Genomic DNA, 16109 nt, shown 5'->3' on the forward strand with positions numbered 1-16109 from the left:
CACTTCAATTCAATTCAATTTATTTTGTATAGTGCCTTTTACAATGAACATTGTCTCAAAGCAGCTTTACAAAAGAAGAAAAACGGAGAAAGGGGAAAATATATAAATAAAAAGAAAACTAAATACCTAGAAATAAGAATAAATTATTAAATTAAATTATTAAACTATTTTATTTTATCCCTAATGAGCAGGCCTGTGGTGACAGTGGCAAGGGAAAACTCCCTGTGATGATATGAGGAAGAAACTTTGAGAGGAACCAGGCTCAGAAGGGTACCTCATCCTCATTTGGGTGACACTAAACAGTAAATAATGTAACTGTAGCTGATTAATGTCCTTTCTATAACAGCAATCAATGGCCCATGAGGAACTATTAGGTCAGTGTAGTTTCTGAGGTTATTATAGACACTAGCTGTCAGAAGCTGACAGATGAAATGGCAGATCTGTGATGGTGTGAAAGTCCCCAAGTGGCTCTGTCCATGGCTGTCTCCTGGTCCACACAGATCCATCCACAGCATCAGTGGATGGATACCACTTGTTGTGTATATATAGTTTTGTTCCAATGCTCTGTACGAGTGTCAAAAATCACTATGGGCCATTACTTTCGTAGAAAGTAGAGTCCTTAAAGGTTTGTCAGTAGTTTATCAAAAAGGAACCTAAGAACAAATTAACCATAAAATGGAAATGTACATAGGTAATTTTTCCATTTTTTCCCACTTCCATTTATTTTTATTTTTTGGGAATTCCAACTACTCCCATATGCTCCTGCACCGATCCCTTCTCAGCACCTGCCCGTGATATTTCCTAATGAATCTAGTCTGTTCTCTTTCCACAAACCTTCCAAAGGTTTTCCAAACCTTTTCTTTCTTCATTTTTGTTCAAACGTGAAGATGAAGGAATGAACATGGTAAACATGTCGCACAGCACGAGCAGCGCACTGCAACCTGAGTGTACTGTGGAAGACGGTAGAAAAGTTTAGCATCCGATACAAGACTCTGATGTAATCAACCAGTCATGTATTTCAGATAAATCACTTTAAACTTGCTTGACAAGCAGAAATGTAATGATGTGGACCGAGAGAAGTGTAGCGGAATCATTATTTAGAGAAAGTAACGGTCACTTATTTTCCAAAGCGCCTATCTGCTGTCAGCTCACAGCTTTTGTTGCACATCGTTTAAATTCTTCTGTTGTGGCTGACAGATCTGAGAGATCACACATCCCTCTGTGTCTGTGTGTGTGTGTGTGTGTGTGTGAGAGAGAGAGAGAGAGAGAGAGAGAAAGGGAGCGGGAGAAAGACTGAGAAAGAGAGAGAGAGAGAATGAGAGAAAGACGATGAGAGAAAGACAGATAAATTAATAAATTATTTTAAAAAGCGTTCAAACAAACAAAAAAGTGTAACCCAGTGCTCCGCTTTAACACCCAACTCTCTCAAAGGTTATTAAGTTTCCTGTCTACTTATTAAAGAGTAAGTCCTGGACTTTATCAATGCTGTGATTAATATTATTACATCATGGTGTCCTTTTTTCTGACCTTGTTTTATCTGCTAATGAAAATGCACATTTTGCTTGGCCCAGAATGCAATTTAAAAGTTGGCATTTAGTTTGCCTTTTCAGTGGAGAGAGAGAGAGAGAGAGAGATAGATGGGGGGGGGGGTGTATATAATTGCCCTCACATAAGCAACATTTACTGTACTTTTGTCCTACACTGGAACCTTATTAATTGTCAGTGTTAATTATCTATCTATCTATCTATCTATCTATCTATCTATCTATCTATCTATCTATCTATCTATCTATCTATCTATCTATCTATCTATCCTTTCTTTTCTATCTTGATGCTCTGGCAATATTGTATGCTAACAATCTTGCCAATAAAGTCCCATGAAATTGAAAATTGAAATTAAGAGAGAGAGAGAGAGAGAGAGAAAGAGAGAGAGAATATGCTTATGCTAGCATGCTGGCAGGTGGAATCTGCTGCTGATTTAGCATGGCCATGCTAGTTGACTAGGAATACTTTGCTGGTGCAACTAGCGTGTAATATGTTAGTCAATCAAACTGGTGACCATCTTTGCCAGATGTAAGCCGGTTATTTCAGCATGGCTGTGTAGATGTGTGTGTGTGTGTGTGTGTGTGTGTGTGTGAGTGAAGAGCACCACTGCATTTCAATCTCATGCTACTTCCCACATAAAATATAACTACTGTTTACACAGACGTTTGGAGACACGTTGCCTCTTTCTCTCAGGGCTGCTTGTTCTTAATTACTGTTTTCCCCCCGGAGTTGAAAACAACATAATTTTTGCTTGAGTGTTTTGAACACAAACGTTTAAACTTCACACCCCGAGGGTTAAAGCATGCTCCAGAATTACCCGACTTGGGAATCACTGGGTCTTATCACATCTGCTGATTATTTAGTTGTGGGCTCGGGTTAAAGTGTAGAAAAGCACATTTGATAGCACCTGGTGTGTGAACTCCAGTAGAATGTTGACAAATGTCCACGCTTTGCCTTTTTGTCTAAGTTTAATGACAGGATTTTTGTAATTGGGTAGTTGTAAATGACTCGGGGGATATGCTACTCAAGTAGAAAATCTTGGGAAAGTAGCATTTAAATTCAATACTGCACATTCCTGTTGTTTGACAGAGGCATGTATTAATCTGTTAGTTAGTTACACACACACACACACACACAAAGCTCACAGCACTGCAAAACAAATTAAGCCCTAAAACACTGCAGTCAATGCCAAGCAAAGTACAAAGAGAAGAGTTTTTCCATTACTTCTGAATTCTTTATTAGCATGGCAACATGCCCCAGCTTTAAAAGAAGCATGGATCTGGTAAAACCCACAAAGAGACTAGCGACAACAACAGCAAAAGTGTCCAATTCGAATAATGGTAAACAGAACCTAGTGGCTACTCGGAAATTTTCTGCAAAACACTGCCATGGGCTACAGAACCTGCTCCTGGCACTAAATATTATTAATTTTCTATAGATTAGAGCATGCTACTCTTTTTCCTTCGACTATCCTCCTCCTGCTTCCTAACAAGGTTAAAAAAAACCTTAAATAACAAACCCTCCATGACACCTAAACGATTCGATTTAAATATAATTGTTGCAGCACACTTTTTAAGAAATACATTTATCATTATTTTTATGTTTACTTGGTCATTAAGTTGGCATTTATAGCACTCATGCACTTCTGTATACCTTTTAAACCTTCTTCAGTTTTGAACAAAAAAAATATGCTTAATGGGAATTAAATATAATTCTTTTAAAAAAAAAAAGCAAATATCAAACAAACAAACAAGTAAATAAATAAAAAAGTTATTTAAATTAATGAATAAAAAGAAAGCAAATATATAAATAAATAAATAAATAAAAATAAATAAATAAACTAAAATATGAACTAAAAAAATAAAAAGAAAGCAAATAATAATAATAATAATAATAATAATAATAATAATAATAATAAATCAAACAAATAAAAAATAAATAAATAATTGTTTTGATCTTAAGTATAACCGTAACATTTATAGCATACATCAAATTTTAGTCCATTAGACAATGTGATGAAGCACAACTGACCTTTTTGGGGAAAAACAAAAAAAAGTACATTGTTTTTTTTTTGTTTGTTTTTTGTTCTGTTTTTTTTTTTTTTTTTTTTGCATTTTTACCGCATACTATTGCCTTATGAGAATGTTTTTGATAGGACATTACTGTAGCAGACAGGAATGAGGAAAGTTAACAGAACAACACTGACTGACATTTATAACCTCTCATTTCTTTCCCCCCTCATAAAACATGCATGAGCGTGCACTTTATACCACAGATACCAAAGATAATACATGCTCTTGTAAAGCTCTTCTTCTTCTTTTTTTTTGTAATGGCAGCTACATCTGTTCTACTGAGCATACAGTTGTCTGATACATAAATCATACTCGGAATGAGTGGGTTTGTATTTTCAGCCACTGGACTGTAGTGTCAGTTGTCACTTTGTAGAATACAAAGATAAGTGTACTGTATAACTACGATAACTAACTAATCATCCAGCAGATAATGCACTATGTTGCCGTGTTTAATGTTAACTCTACATTTATTCAGACCTGAACAAAAGAGCATGAACTAAAACAGGATTCAAATGGGTTTCATGTCTGGTTTCTGTTCCCTTGGGGATGACACTATGTAGGTATACAGTCTGCTATTGTTGTCGTTTATGATATAAGCTGGTAGACAAACTATACAAATATATAATTTTGATGTTATCATGGGTGTGCTGAAAGGGAACAAACACAGTTAGGAGGTTTCGGTGGACGACAGACGACCTGCGCCATCGAGTTATTTATATTTGTCACTTTACTGCATCAAGTCCGATTTGTTGAAAATCTCTACTCAAATTACACTTTTTGCAGTAACTGTAACAGTCACAGCTCAGAAACTTAATATAAAACAAAGAGAAAATCACTGATCTCCTGCTCAGGTACATGCGCTGACACTCGAATGCAGGGTTAATGCTGTGCTGTAATGCTCTATAATGGCTGATAATGTGGTAATAATGTGGCATTATTTCAGGTGAGCTCTATAATCTGAAGGAATATTAATAGTCATATTATTTTTTATATGTTATTGAATTATACTGGTTCTAAATATACTATATTTACTATATGTCATACACTGATTAGGCATAACATTCTGAATAAGACTGATGATCTCCTCATCATGGCACCTGTTAGTGGGTGGGATATATTAGGCAGCAAGTAAACATTTTGTCCTCAATGTTGATGTGTTAGAAGCAGGAAAAATGGGCAAGTGTAAGGATTTGAGTGAGTTTGATGAAGGGCCAAACTGTGAAGGCTAGACCACTGGATCAGAGCATCTCCAAAACTGCAGCTCTTGTGGGGTGTTCCCGGTCTGCAGTGGTCAGTATCTATCAAAAGTGGTCCAAGGAACGAACAGTGGTAAACTGGCGACAGGGTCATGGGTGGTCAAGGCTCATTGATGCACTTGGGGAATGAAGGTTGGCCCATGTGGTCCGATTCAACAGACGTTAATGCTGGTTCTGATAGAAAGGTGTTAGAATATACAGTGCATGATGGGTCAGGGCTGTTTTGGCAGCAAAAGGGGGACTAACACAATATTAGGAAGGTTGTCATAATGTTATGCCTGGTTGGTGTATATACTATATTACTATATTTTATATGTTGTTGTTCTTTCGTCTACTCCCTGTTCGGAATCACCACAGAAGATCGTTTGGTCCACGTGTTTTGAATTGGCACAGGTTTTATGCCGGATGCCCTAACATTCTTTCTAATATGGAATTTATATGCCAGTGTTGTGATATCTGGAAACAAGAAGCCACAGAATCTGTACACTAATCTAGTCAGCTTGCTACCTTTATAGCTAATGCTACTAATGAACTGAACTGCAGTTGGTACACACTGTGTGCCAGAAGTCTTCATACACAGAGGATATTAACACTTAACACAATGTAAGTGCAGAATGTAAGTTGATTTACAGAACACACAAAGTCATCTACCTCAACATGCTCCTGGCTCCCAGTGCATGCCGTGTTTCCTGTTTGCAAGTCCATCGCAACCTTGCAACAGCTTTCTGATCCAGCCTTGAGAGTGATTTCAGTACCTTCTTCTTATGCCAGTGGAATTCTTGGAAAAAGCAAACATAATATAAACTTAGTTTTAGGGTTTTTTCTTCTCTGTTCGAGAGGCAAGCTATAGAACACACCGCCTCATGCCCCTTTCAGGCCTGGGAGTTTCTGAGTTTCTGAAAGATACACAGGGATGTGTGTTTCGGATGGAAAGATCTCTCAAAAGTTTATTCAGAATTATGAGTATACATACATGACTTGGCATGCAAGTGATGCCAGGCTGTCCAGTTGTACCAGTATGTGGAGGGTTCTGACTGGCCAGGGAGAGGAGTTTATTTAGAGCTCTAAACAGTCAACATGAACTTTAGGAAGGATAACTCCTAATCAGGAGATAGAGAAAGAGAAGAACAGGATGAATAAATCTGGGAACAACTGAGAAGAAATTGTGGCAGAAATCTGGTTCAAACTGGTTTTAGATTATAATCTGTTACTAAAGGTGAAAAATTTTGGAAGCCATTTTGAGAAAGTGAGAAGTTTGATTCTCATGCTTGGATACTGTATTCATAAATTGCTGAGAACTGTGAGTTATCTCGTAGGCTAGCTTTATGCTAATGTATCCTGCTGTACAAAACAGCTATGCAGTAGTAATGAGCAATGATGGGATGAGCCAGATGTCTGCGGTTTGGCTTTACATTTCTAAATGTAAATGCTTTATTGGTGGAGATAAACATCGGTGTAGCTGATATAGAGCTGCCCCTAGAACATTGCAAGGTCCTTGGACTTTATTTTCCTTTTATTTATCTATTTATTTTTGATATGCTGAACAATTTATTGTATAACTCAGAATGTCTGCTAGACAAGGTTGTGTTATATTTTTTGTTTGTTTGTTTAAGACAAATAATGTTTAGTCTTCTGTGTTGCATGCCTATTTCTACTATTTAGTCTCTAGCCAGCTGAAAGAACACTAGTTACAGTCATTTTCTATTTTCTTGGCATCTCAGAACAGGATTTGAACTACACTGATGACAATATTAACACAGTGCCTTATAAATACGCTAAAGATATCACAACATCTGTCAATCCACACAGTACACAATACATGGCTGCCCACATATTCTCCTGTGTATGACATATTTTGACATTTCCTTTGCAGCCTGCTGCTGCCACCGAGACCCGATTATTATTGGTTCCCAGTGGACAAAATTTCTTAAAGGAGAAACACCATATGGTGTGCATCAGAAAAGTCTCAGCAGATTATACAGTTAGCAAAGGGCCACTCTGAGCGCTAACACTAAACATGCTCCATTTCGTTCACACCTGCCTCTAGCCAAAAGCACACAGGTAAATGTATGGTATCTGGATGGAGAGCAGCCCAAATACACCAGATTTTTGCTGTTTTTGTGTCCTCACTCTTTCTAAAATAGTTTCTAAACAGCTTCTAAAAGTTTCCCTCGCTGTCAAGTTTATTTTAGCAGCCAAGCAGTCACTTCTCCATACTTCTCCTGTTGGTTCTTCCTCAATAATATCCCGATGAATACTTTCCTACAGTATGAAATTGCAGAGGTTTTCTATTACTCATTTCCATTCCTGAAATCTGTACTCAATGATGCTGATTCTTTAATATGCAGCCCACACAACGTTTTCTAGTAGACTGATTTTCAGCCATTCTGTCCGCTTCATTGTACTTTAATGAGTACAGGCCACCTATGCCCTTCTGGTCCACACTAGAAATCAGCCCATTAATATAGCCTGACACACGTACCTTTTGTTCTACCCATTTGACGTATGCAGAAATATAAAACATAGCCATGTTAAGGGAAAAGGATAAGGTTGGTGTCATTCCGTGGGTCAGTAGCTGGGTCCTAAATGACATACTAAACACTATGCACTTACACTATGCACTATGTTCTCTAACATCTATAATAGTGTATCAAATTTAGAAGGGTAGCATTGTCTCAAATAGAGTCCTAATGGTTTTTATATACTTTAAGCAGAAATATAAGCAGTTTCCCTGTTAAAAGTTTGTAATGTGATGTCGTTAGCTTTAGAAGAATATTGCCAAAAACATTCAAGATGCTTGTAAAATGTCTTGTCCTGAGTCATCCAGAGTCTGCTCCTGCGAACACTGAGTGCATGATGTGTCCAACATTTCACACATTGTGTTTTCGGTTAAATAAATGCATCATCCTGTTACTTGAAGTGCAATTCTTTTTGTTGGATTTGTAAGTGTGAACTATTTATTCTACAAAACCGTGCAAAATAGTGTATAGGTATGCAAATTGGGACGTACCTACTGCCTTTTCACTGTTTGTATTTTATTACTAAGCATATTTTAAAGTTGAAAGTAATTAAAGCAGCGATTAAAAGAATCTGTCTCAGATTACGTTGCCATTTTTGAGAGCTCTAAAATGAGTCATAAGCCAGCCTTGGGACATCCTTGTAGGATGCATGAACCACCTCTGTTGGCTCCTCTCAATGTAGAGGGATGTCAGCTTGACTCCGAAGCTCTAACACAATCATTGTCCACTTCGTCATTGCTATAGACCAGCACGTGGACCAGCCACTGACTTGCTTTGCTTTCTTTTTCCATTTCTTGTAAATGAGATCCCAAGGTGCTAACACTCCTTCAGCTCTCTTCTCTCTTCTGAAGGAAGCATCCTACTCTTTTCTGTGACAAAGCTAAGACCTTGAAATTGACGGTGTTGCTTGACATTCCAAATGATGGAGTCTGCGTTGGCGGTCCATTTTAGATAGTGCCAAGAGAACATCATCTGCAATCGACAGTCATGATTCCTCTAGCCTTCCATACTGGACACCTCTTTATACTTGACTGGGTCTGGATATTCCGAAAACGGGAGTGGTATCTATAGACACACGGCCATTTTTCACTGCCGCAGGTCCATTAAAAAGTGCATCTTGTTATCCTAGTCTCATATGTACACTGGCAGCTATTGGCTGTTTCAGTAATATTGTCATTCACCTTACTTAACGTATGTTTAAAGACATACAGTCGAGAGACATTCAATTGCATCTCTCTTGCAAATTATAGTGGAGTAAATATTCAACAACTTTAAAACAGCTTGCAAACAAGCTGAGCTCAAAAACACAAAATTATTACCTTCCACTGCAGGCAATTAGTGACAAAACTGTTCTGATGTTATCATCCATAAATAAATCTTATTTGTAAAAAGTACACTCGCACATCCATGCACTCTGATAAACACCTTTAACAGTTGATAAATGTGCTGCCAGTTAGAATCAGATGCATCTCCGTATGATGAAACACTAAACTCTGCATCACAGAGAAAGACTCCAGAACACTCCAGGTTAGGATGTTACACATTCCGAACAGTGTTGAATAAATCATTTCCCGCTTTAATTAGCTTGCAATTATAAATCTGGTTGTCTCCATTTTTTTTTTTTTCACCTTTTTCACCTTTTTTTCACCTTTGATGAAAGAGTTAAGGAAATGATAATGCCTTAAGTCTGAAATGTATTTATTTGTTTGTTTGCTTGCTTGCCTTTCTGTCACCTACACATCTATTGCTGACTGACTTTCATTAAATTGACTTGAGTGAGATTAGTAGCTCTGCAATGTAATGAATCATCAAAAAGCAATCAATGCTCTTGTATGTGTAGGTGTAAATCCATCAGACTCAAAACATTTGCACTGAATTTGTGATGTGTCATTCGACAAAAAAAAGAGTTTTATCTATGAGTGAATTTCAAGAGATAACCCACATACATGAGCCTCTTTTATTTTATATATATATATATATATAGTAGCAATGCTGCTACCTGTTTTAGTTCTATACACACGAGTCATAGAATGTAATGGAAACAACATTTGTGACAGATAAACAATGACTAGCCATAATATCGCTAACTTTGTCTGTCATCGTAATTAACAATGGCGATGAATCATTTGGGAAATGGAACACCTGACTCTTTTTGGTGAGCTGAGTCATATGATTTGACTCACTGAGAACGAGTAGGGATTTCCATCACATCCCAGCACTGCATTTTGTTCAAATTAATAAATGAGAGGGTCTTAAAAACCTCCCTGAATGTGAATGTAATAAAATCAATTAGAATATGCTCGCATGCCACATGCAGTGATTAAAGGATTTCAAGCATGTGTGCTGCTTAAGTGGACAAGTAGTGAAGTGGGATTTTTTGGGGGGCTTTGATGTCTACCATATTTCTCAGTGCTGTCAACACCACAGCATCATCAAGCTTATAACCACAAGAGATTTTGGGGTAAGAAACTGCTACAATGTCAGCACGGATATGGGCTTCTACATATTATTATTATTATTATTATAATTATTATTATTGTAGTCCTAAGTCCATGATCTCATAAAGCTTTAGATATAAATGATTAAAAGGTCAATCTAATTAGATTTAATTCATTATATTAAAAATATTAATAATCCCTGCTAATCACTCTATTAACTATAAATCTAAAATAATTAGGGTAATTTATTAATAGGATATAAGTCACAGAAACTATGAATGGGCCAGGTTAGACAATTTATTATTTATAAAACAATTTATTTATTAACCTTAATCTCAGAGGCTGTGTTTCAGAGCTAGAGTTATGTTTCAGAAGCACATCCAATGGCCTGTGTATTCAGAAGAACAACAGGGGGCCTAACACAGAACCCTGTGGGATGCTGTGAATGCACTTGTTTTAAGCTCTAAATTCTCTCCCTCGAGGCTGAACAGTGTGTAATGATCTGACAGTTTGATGACGTGGTTTTAGGGCTGGGGGCATGATGGCTTAGTGGTGAGCATGTTTGCTTCAGATCTTTGGGGTCAGGATTTGATTCCCGCTTATGCCCTTTGTACATGGAGTTTGCATGTTCTCCTTGTGCCTGGGGATGTTTCCTTTGAATGCTACTGGACTTCTCCCCATTTAAGGCTGAGTGGCATCTCTACATTGTCTATAGTGTGTGAATATGTGTGTGTGTGTGTGTGTGTAAAGGAATTTAATAATCTTCAGTGTTTCCTTGTTTCATCCTGAGTTTGGGTTATCTGTGCTGAGTATTGTATGTTCTCTCTGTATAAGCATGTGTTTTGTCCCACTGTCCAAAAACGCACATACACCATATGACTAAATGTTTGTGGACACCTGACCATCACACCCAAACTGTTGCCCCAAAGTTGGAAGCACACAGAAGCCACAACTAAACACTAAGGTCCACTGATTAAACAGGTAGAATCAGATGTGGCCCCTGCCTGCACCCACACTGGTCCATTGTGGGTAAGATTGGACACCCTTGGTCTAGAATATTATTTGTTTGCTGAAATATGATTCTCCTTCACTGGAACAAACAAGCCCAAACCTGTTCTAGCATTATAATGGCTTGAGAGTTGTGCTCAGTCTTCCTGGAATCCACCAAACCCTTGCCCAGTATATATTGATTACTGAGGATGAATGAATAGGGTGAAATGAATAATTGATAATATCTAATCTCCAATAAGTAATGAATTAACTATAATTTAATAAGAATCATAAAATTTGAAAACAAGATAAAATGATCAGGAACGATATATATAGGCCAGTTTAAACAAATGTGTATAATTCTAGATTTTAAAACACTTCTTAAAGGTTGCGTTTAGAAAAAGAAACAGAAACACTAGGGGCCCTGAAATGGAAACCTGTGGGATGCTATAACTGCGCTATTTTTTTTAAACAACACTTAATGATCTCCATTAAAGGTGACAAATGTTTAATGGTCTAGATGTAAACCTGGTAAAATTGGCTAGCTTGAACAAATTAACTAATGCTCCTGCTTTGAATGAAATGATGTGAGATGTAATGTGATATGTCCCTGAAATTATGATACAGGATATGTCAGTTCCAGATGTGTTATCTGAGGCGTTAAAGGAATGATTCGTGAAATGTTTCAATATTAAAAGTACTCAATCCAGAGACTGCAGCTCTGAAATCATAGGCCACTGAACAGAGGGGAGTGATTCAGACACTAATTTCTTCCCAAGCTAAGTGCAGACCCACCATCCAATTACCATATCCTTGTCTGTAATTGGTTTATATTTCTTGGAATGACTGGAGACGCCTCCCCATTCATATCACACTGAGCATCTATTAATCTTCCTCTCCCACGCGTCCATGCGAGTCTATGGGACGGATGAGTCCAAAACGCCTCACAATTGTATGCTACATAATGTGTAGAGAGGACGCTATGTAGTGCACTTGTAAGAAGAGGAAGAATGAATTAGGTCTGTGAATTGCAGTTAGTGTTTAAGAGAAGAAGAGAGGCGCGCGCGCGGAGCTGCCGTTTACAGCTATTTTTTCTTAAACTTCACAACAAAAAAGGCGTGAAAGAGCGTTACAGAGTTCTCGAAATTATGGAGCAAATCCTTATCCTCAAACCCGCTTCTGTGTGTGTGTGTGTGTGTGTGTGTAAGTGCGTGTGCGCGTGCTTGCGTCCGTGCGCGCACACACCACGCATCCCATTTAGAGCCAAAGCTCGCTGAGCAGCCACGCACGCGCTCTCAACTTTAAAGTAGTCCACAGTATAATCTGACCATACAGGGGATTTCGATCGGAAGAGAAAAAAAAAAAAAAAACAACAACAACAACAATCTAAACAATCCGTGCAATGCGAGGATAGCCTATATTTGCCACAGGACTACACAGGCTTTCAGTAAGATGCTAATCCTGTGACGGCGCGAGCGGCTTGCGCGCGCTCTATCCGCTCCCAGTGCGCACGGGATTTCCTTCTACCTGCAGAGGCATTCCGGATTAAGAAAGCAGCTCTAATGGCTCTATAACACACTTCAGCCGCGCGCGCGTGTGTGTGTGTGTGTCCAGTGAAGCGGCATTGGGAAAGATGATGGGAGAGTGTGTGTTGCGGCGTGTTGTGTCTCTGAGTCTCAGGTTGATGCTTGTTATTCCTGCAGGTCTGCCGGTACGGAGTCAGGGAGACGCACAATCCGATAATACCGTGATGGACAACATAACTGTCCGACAGGGAGAGACCGTCTTCCTCAGGTACGCACTGGGCCTTTCCATCTATCTATCTATCTATCTATCTATCTATCTATCTATCTATCTATCTATCTATCTATCTATCTATCTATCTATCTATCTATCTGTGTGTCTATTTGTCATCAGTGTTTATCTTGTGCTTGTCTATAGGACTCTTCCTGCACCTTGTCTTGGACCTATTTGTAATTTTATCTTGGCTCCCTGAATCATTTCTTGATCACAGTCTGCTACTACTTTTTAGTATGCAGCTCTGGATGTCCTTTTAGTTGGCATTTGATGCCGGTGGGAGCTAAAGGAAATCTAAATTTATTGCAGTTAGTCTTGATGAGGTCCAGCAGTGACACTTTCCCCCATCATTAAACGCTGCTGTCTTGGATCTGGCTAAAAAAAAGTTTTGTGCACTTAGTTTAACATTATTGTGCAAATACAAAGTTCAAGGTCCTTTTTTTCACGTTAAGTTGAGCAATATGTTTGGTTCACAATGTAGTTTTGATAAGCATGATTAGTCTTATAGATATTATACATCCTCTTCTCTACATACAATTCGAAGGTAATCAGCATCAGCATACCGTTTGCAAATGACCTTACAGTGACGTCAACGCCTCCCTTTGTGTCACCCAGTCACACGTTATCTTGTTGTCACTAAGGGGCATTGAACAGTATTAACCTACATCAACACCTTAGTGTGACACGCTGGATTAGAGGCAAGCACATTACACAGGGTTAGATGAAAGCATACCACAGGTTAAAGCAACTGCTATTATGTTCGTCTGAACGGCAAACAAATGAATGGAGAATCTAAATCAAGTGATCTCACCCTCCGAAACATGTCTCTTTCTTGTTGTCTCTCTACTTTATTTCTTGAACATTTACTATAACCCGTGTGTGCTCACATCACGATCACAAATAATGATGACCCACATGATTATGCTCATGACTGAAGACATAGGTCAGGCTTTAGCGCTTGCATCATGTGCCATTCATTAATAATGCATTAACATGCAACGCCACTGCCAATTTCATAATCATATGCAATTACTCCGAATGGACAAATGTTATCTTCTGACCTTTCAGTTAGGCACAGTTTCAGTTTCGATATTTTCCACTTAATTACATTTTCACAGCATCACAATGAATCTCATCCCATGTATCCCGGTGCTAAACTTTCAGCTGTCAGATTCTCAAAGACATTTTTTTTTCCTGTACAAGGCCTTGGACTTACTGTTGAAATCTTTCCAGCATCAAGTTTGATAAATGTCAGCTTAGTCATTTAAGTGTGTGCCGTTGTATACAGTAAATCACTCTGGAGTCCTGCAACTCATAGTTTTCATGACAAGTCATAATTAAGGGTTGTCGCTGTCAGAGCAGCTGCATGCAGTGATGTAGTCTTTCATTTCTTCCTGTCAACAAAGCTCTCTCGCTCTCTCTCTCTCTCTCTCTCTCTCTCTTGCTCTTTGAGTTATGTAATTCCTCACGTGGTACCTATAGGCCTTTGGTTAACCTTCTCAACAATAACCACAGAAATGCAATTATGTTTTTTTTTTGTGTACAATCTTTTCGGAAATTGAATGATCTCGAGAATGGTTCTAAAGTACAATTCATCACTGAGTTTTGAGTTAGAAAGAAATCTAGGTTGCACCGAATGCACCGGTTGCAGTATGAGTCAGTGAAAAAAATAAAATAAAATAGTTGCTTTGTACCAACCATGACACTGAATTATTTAGTGTTGTTGTTTCCTCACTTTAGGACCGACTTATTCACAGTGGAGTTCAAGAATAAATCTGAACGCGGTCTTACGAAAAATACATATTAATAGCATGCTCTTTCAGCATCAAAGACATGAACAAACTGCACATGGTTCACTAAACACAACACAGACCTCCTATACTATTGTTACTGCTTTAATTGTATGCACCAGACAGCCTGCTAGAGCAAATTTGTTCTCGTTTACCAGTTTGCAGAATATGAAATGGGTGTGATTTATTTATGTATTTGCTGCATGCTGGAGGTCTTGGGCTCTATGTGCAGCCTTGCTACTGGCAATTTCCTTTTGAGGTCAGCCTCCTGGGTCTCCACATCAAAAACCAGTGAAAAAGATGGCTTGGAATGGCTACGATGGCTTAGCAAACGCTTAAGCAAACAGCTTAGAGAGACGCTGCATTCTTTGTCGTTGTTTCTAGAGAAAACTGTTTGCAGTTTAGAGAAAGAGATCCCTTAAAATTCTTTGCCGTCATTTTGATTGCATCTCCCTCCAGTCAATCATCCCTCCCATGTTGACACCTAATATATCTGCTGTCCTTATCAGCGAATTCCAAAGCCTGGGGACTAAATCAAATCCCTGCAATTTCCTCCCAGAGTTTACCTTCAGGCTGCTGTAGCCTCTGAACATCTGTGTAATATTGGAAATGCTGGATTCGATATCTAATAGCAGGTCTGGGTAGAGTTTGTCTGTTAAAAAACAGTACAGTAGTTGAGTTTGAGACTTTCTTGTGAAAGCAAGCAGGCAGGTTTATTTTATTTTTATTTTTGACATTTATTTGTTTCTTCAAGTGACATTATTTAGCACATGGCCTAGCATGAACAAGTCTTGTACATCAGTATTAATACAGTAAATTGTGAAAGAAAAAATAATTAAAATAATTAAATCATAATATAATAAATAATAAATAAATAATCAAAATAATTAAAATTAAAATAATTAGTTTCTTGAAGAGTGCTTCGGAAAACTGCCAGTCCTTTGAATCCATAATCATTAAATACATTTCTATTAACCAAAAGGTTCACCACTTCTGCAATGTTTCTTGGTTGAGCAATAAGTATTGTTATTATTATTATTATTAGCAGCAGTAGTTGTTTATTGTGTGTACGAGTCCACCTTACAAGCCCCCATCAGCGAGCTGTTACTATAGAAACAATAAAGTATTAGAGATCATACATTAATATAAACTCTGTTGTTGTTGCTGTTGTTCTTTCATTGTCTCATTAACTTCAAGTCAAATAAGGACTGGTGAGCAAATGACTTTGTATAGCTGCTATAGCTCAAGTGATAACAGGAATTAATGTTGTTGTTGTCCAGCATTGTTATAAAATCATCAAAAAGTTTATTAATACATTATAAAAATGCATTCATCTGAAAATCACAGTTGTATATATAGAATAACAATAATTTAGTGTGGATTATTTACTAGCGTTGTGGATACAGCATATATTTAAGATAAACAAGTGATTAGGCTTCTTGTTAAAGCTTACTGATATATATATATATATATATATATATATATATATATAAGTAATCAGCAATATAGAAAGCATGGGCAGATGAGAGAAAGATGCTTTATATCGTTTGATCATCTTGCTCATATTATCGGTGCCACCCTCTGAAGAATGATTGTATGTATTGTTCTGTTATTCTCAGATTCTCTTTTAGGCAGTAGACGTGTTCGAAACCAACGAGGGGTTTCCTTCTTCAGGCTTAATTCTGATGATTTACCGAGGTTA

General features: G+C 37.8%; 1 protein-coding gene across 8 annotated transcripts in view; it reads left to right on the forward strand.

Annotated features, from left to right (window-relative positions):
- The window catches only part of ntm (neurotrimin), a 382749-nt gene that overhangs the window by 245363 nt on the left and 121277 nt on the right, over window positions 1–16109 (forward strand). For 2 of the 8 annotated variants that reach the window (XM_058412522.1, XM_058412524.1), the window contains exon 1: window positions 12077–12614. In XM_058412522.1, coding sequence (XP_058268505.1) covers window positions 12454–12614 — 161 coding nt within the window. In that variant the 5' untranslated portion in view covers window positions 12077–12453. Of the gene's footprint in view, window positions 1–11820; window positions 11840–12076; window positions 12615–16109 lie in introns of those variants that run through there. The other 6 variants (XM_058412528.1, XM_058412529.1, XM_058412530.1 and 3 more) reach the window with 5 other exon arrangements.

The sequence above is a fragment of the Hemibagrus wyckioides genome, linkage group LG16, assembly GCF_019097595.1.
Source record: "Hemibagrus wyckioides isolate EC202008001 linkage group LG16, SWU_Hwy_1.0, whole genome shotgun sequence".
Lineage (NCBI taxonomy): Eukaryota > Metazoa > Chordata > Actinopteri > Siluriformes > Bagridae > Hemibagrus > Hemibagrus wyckioides.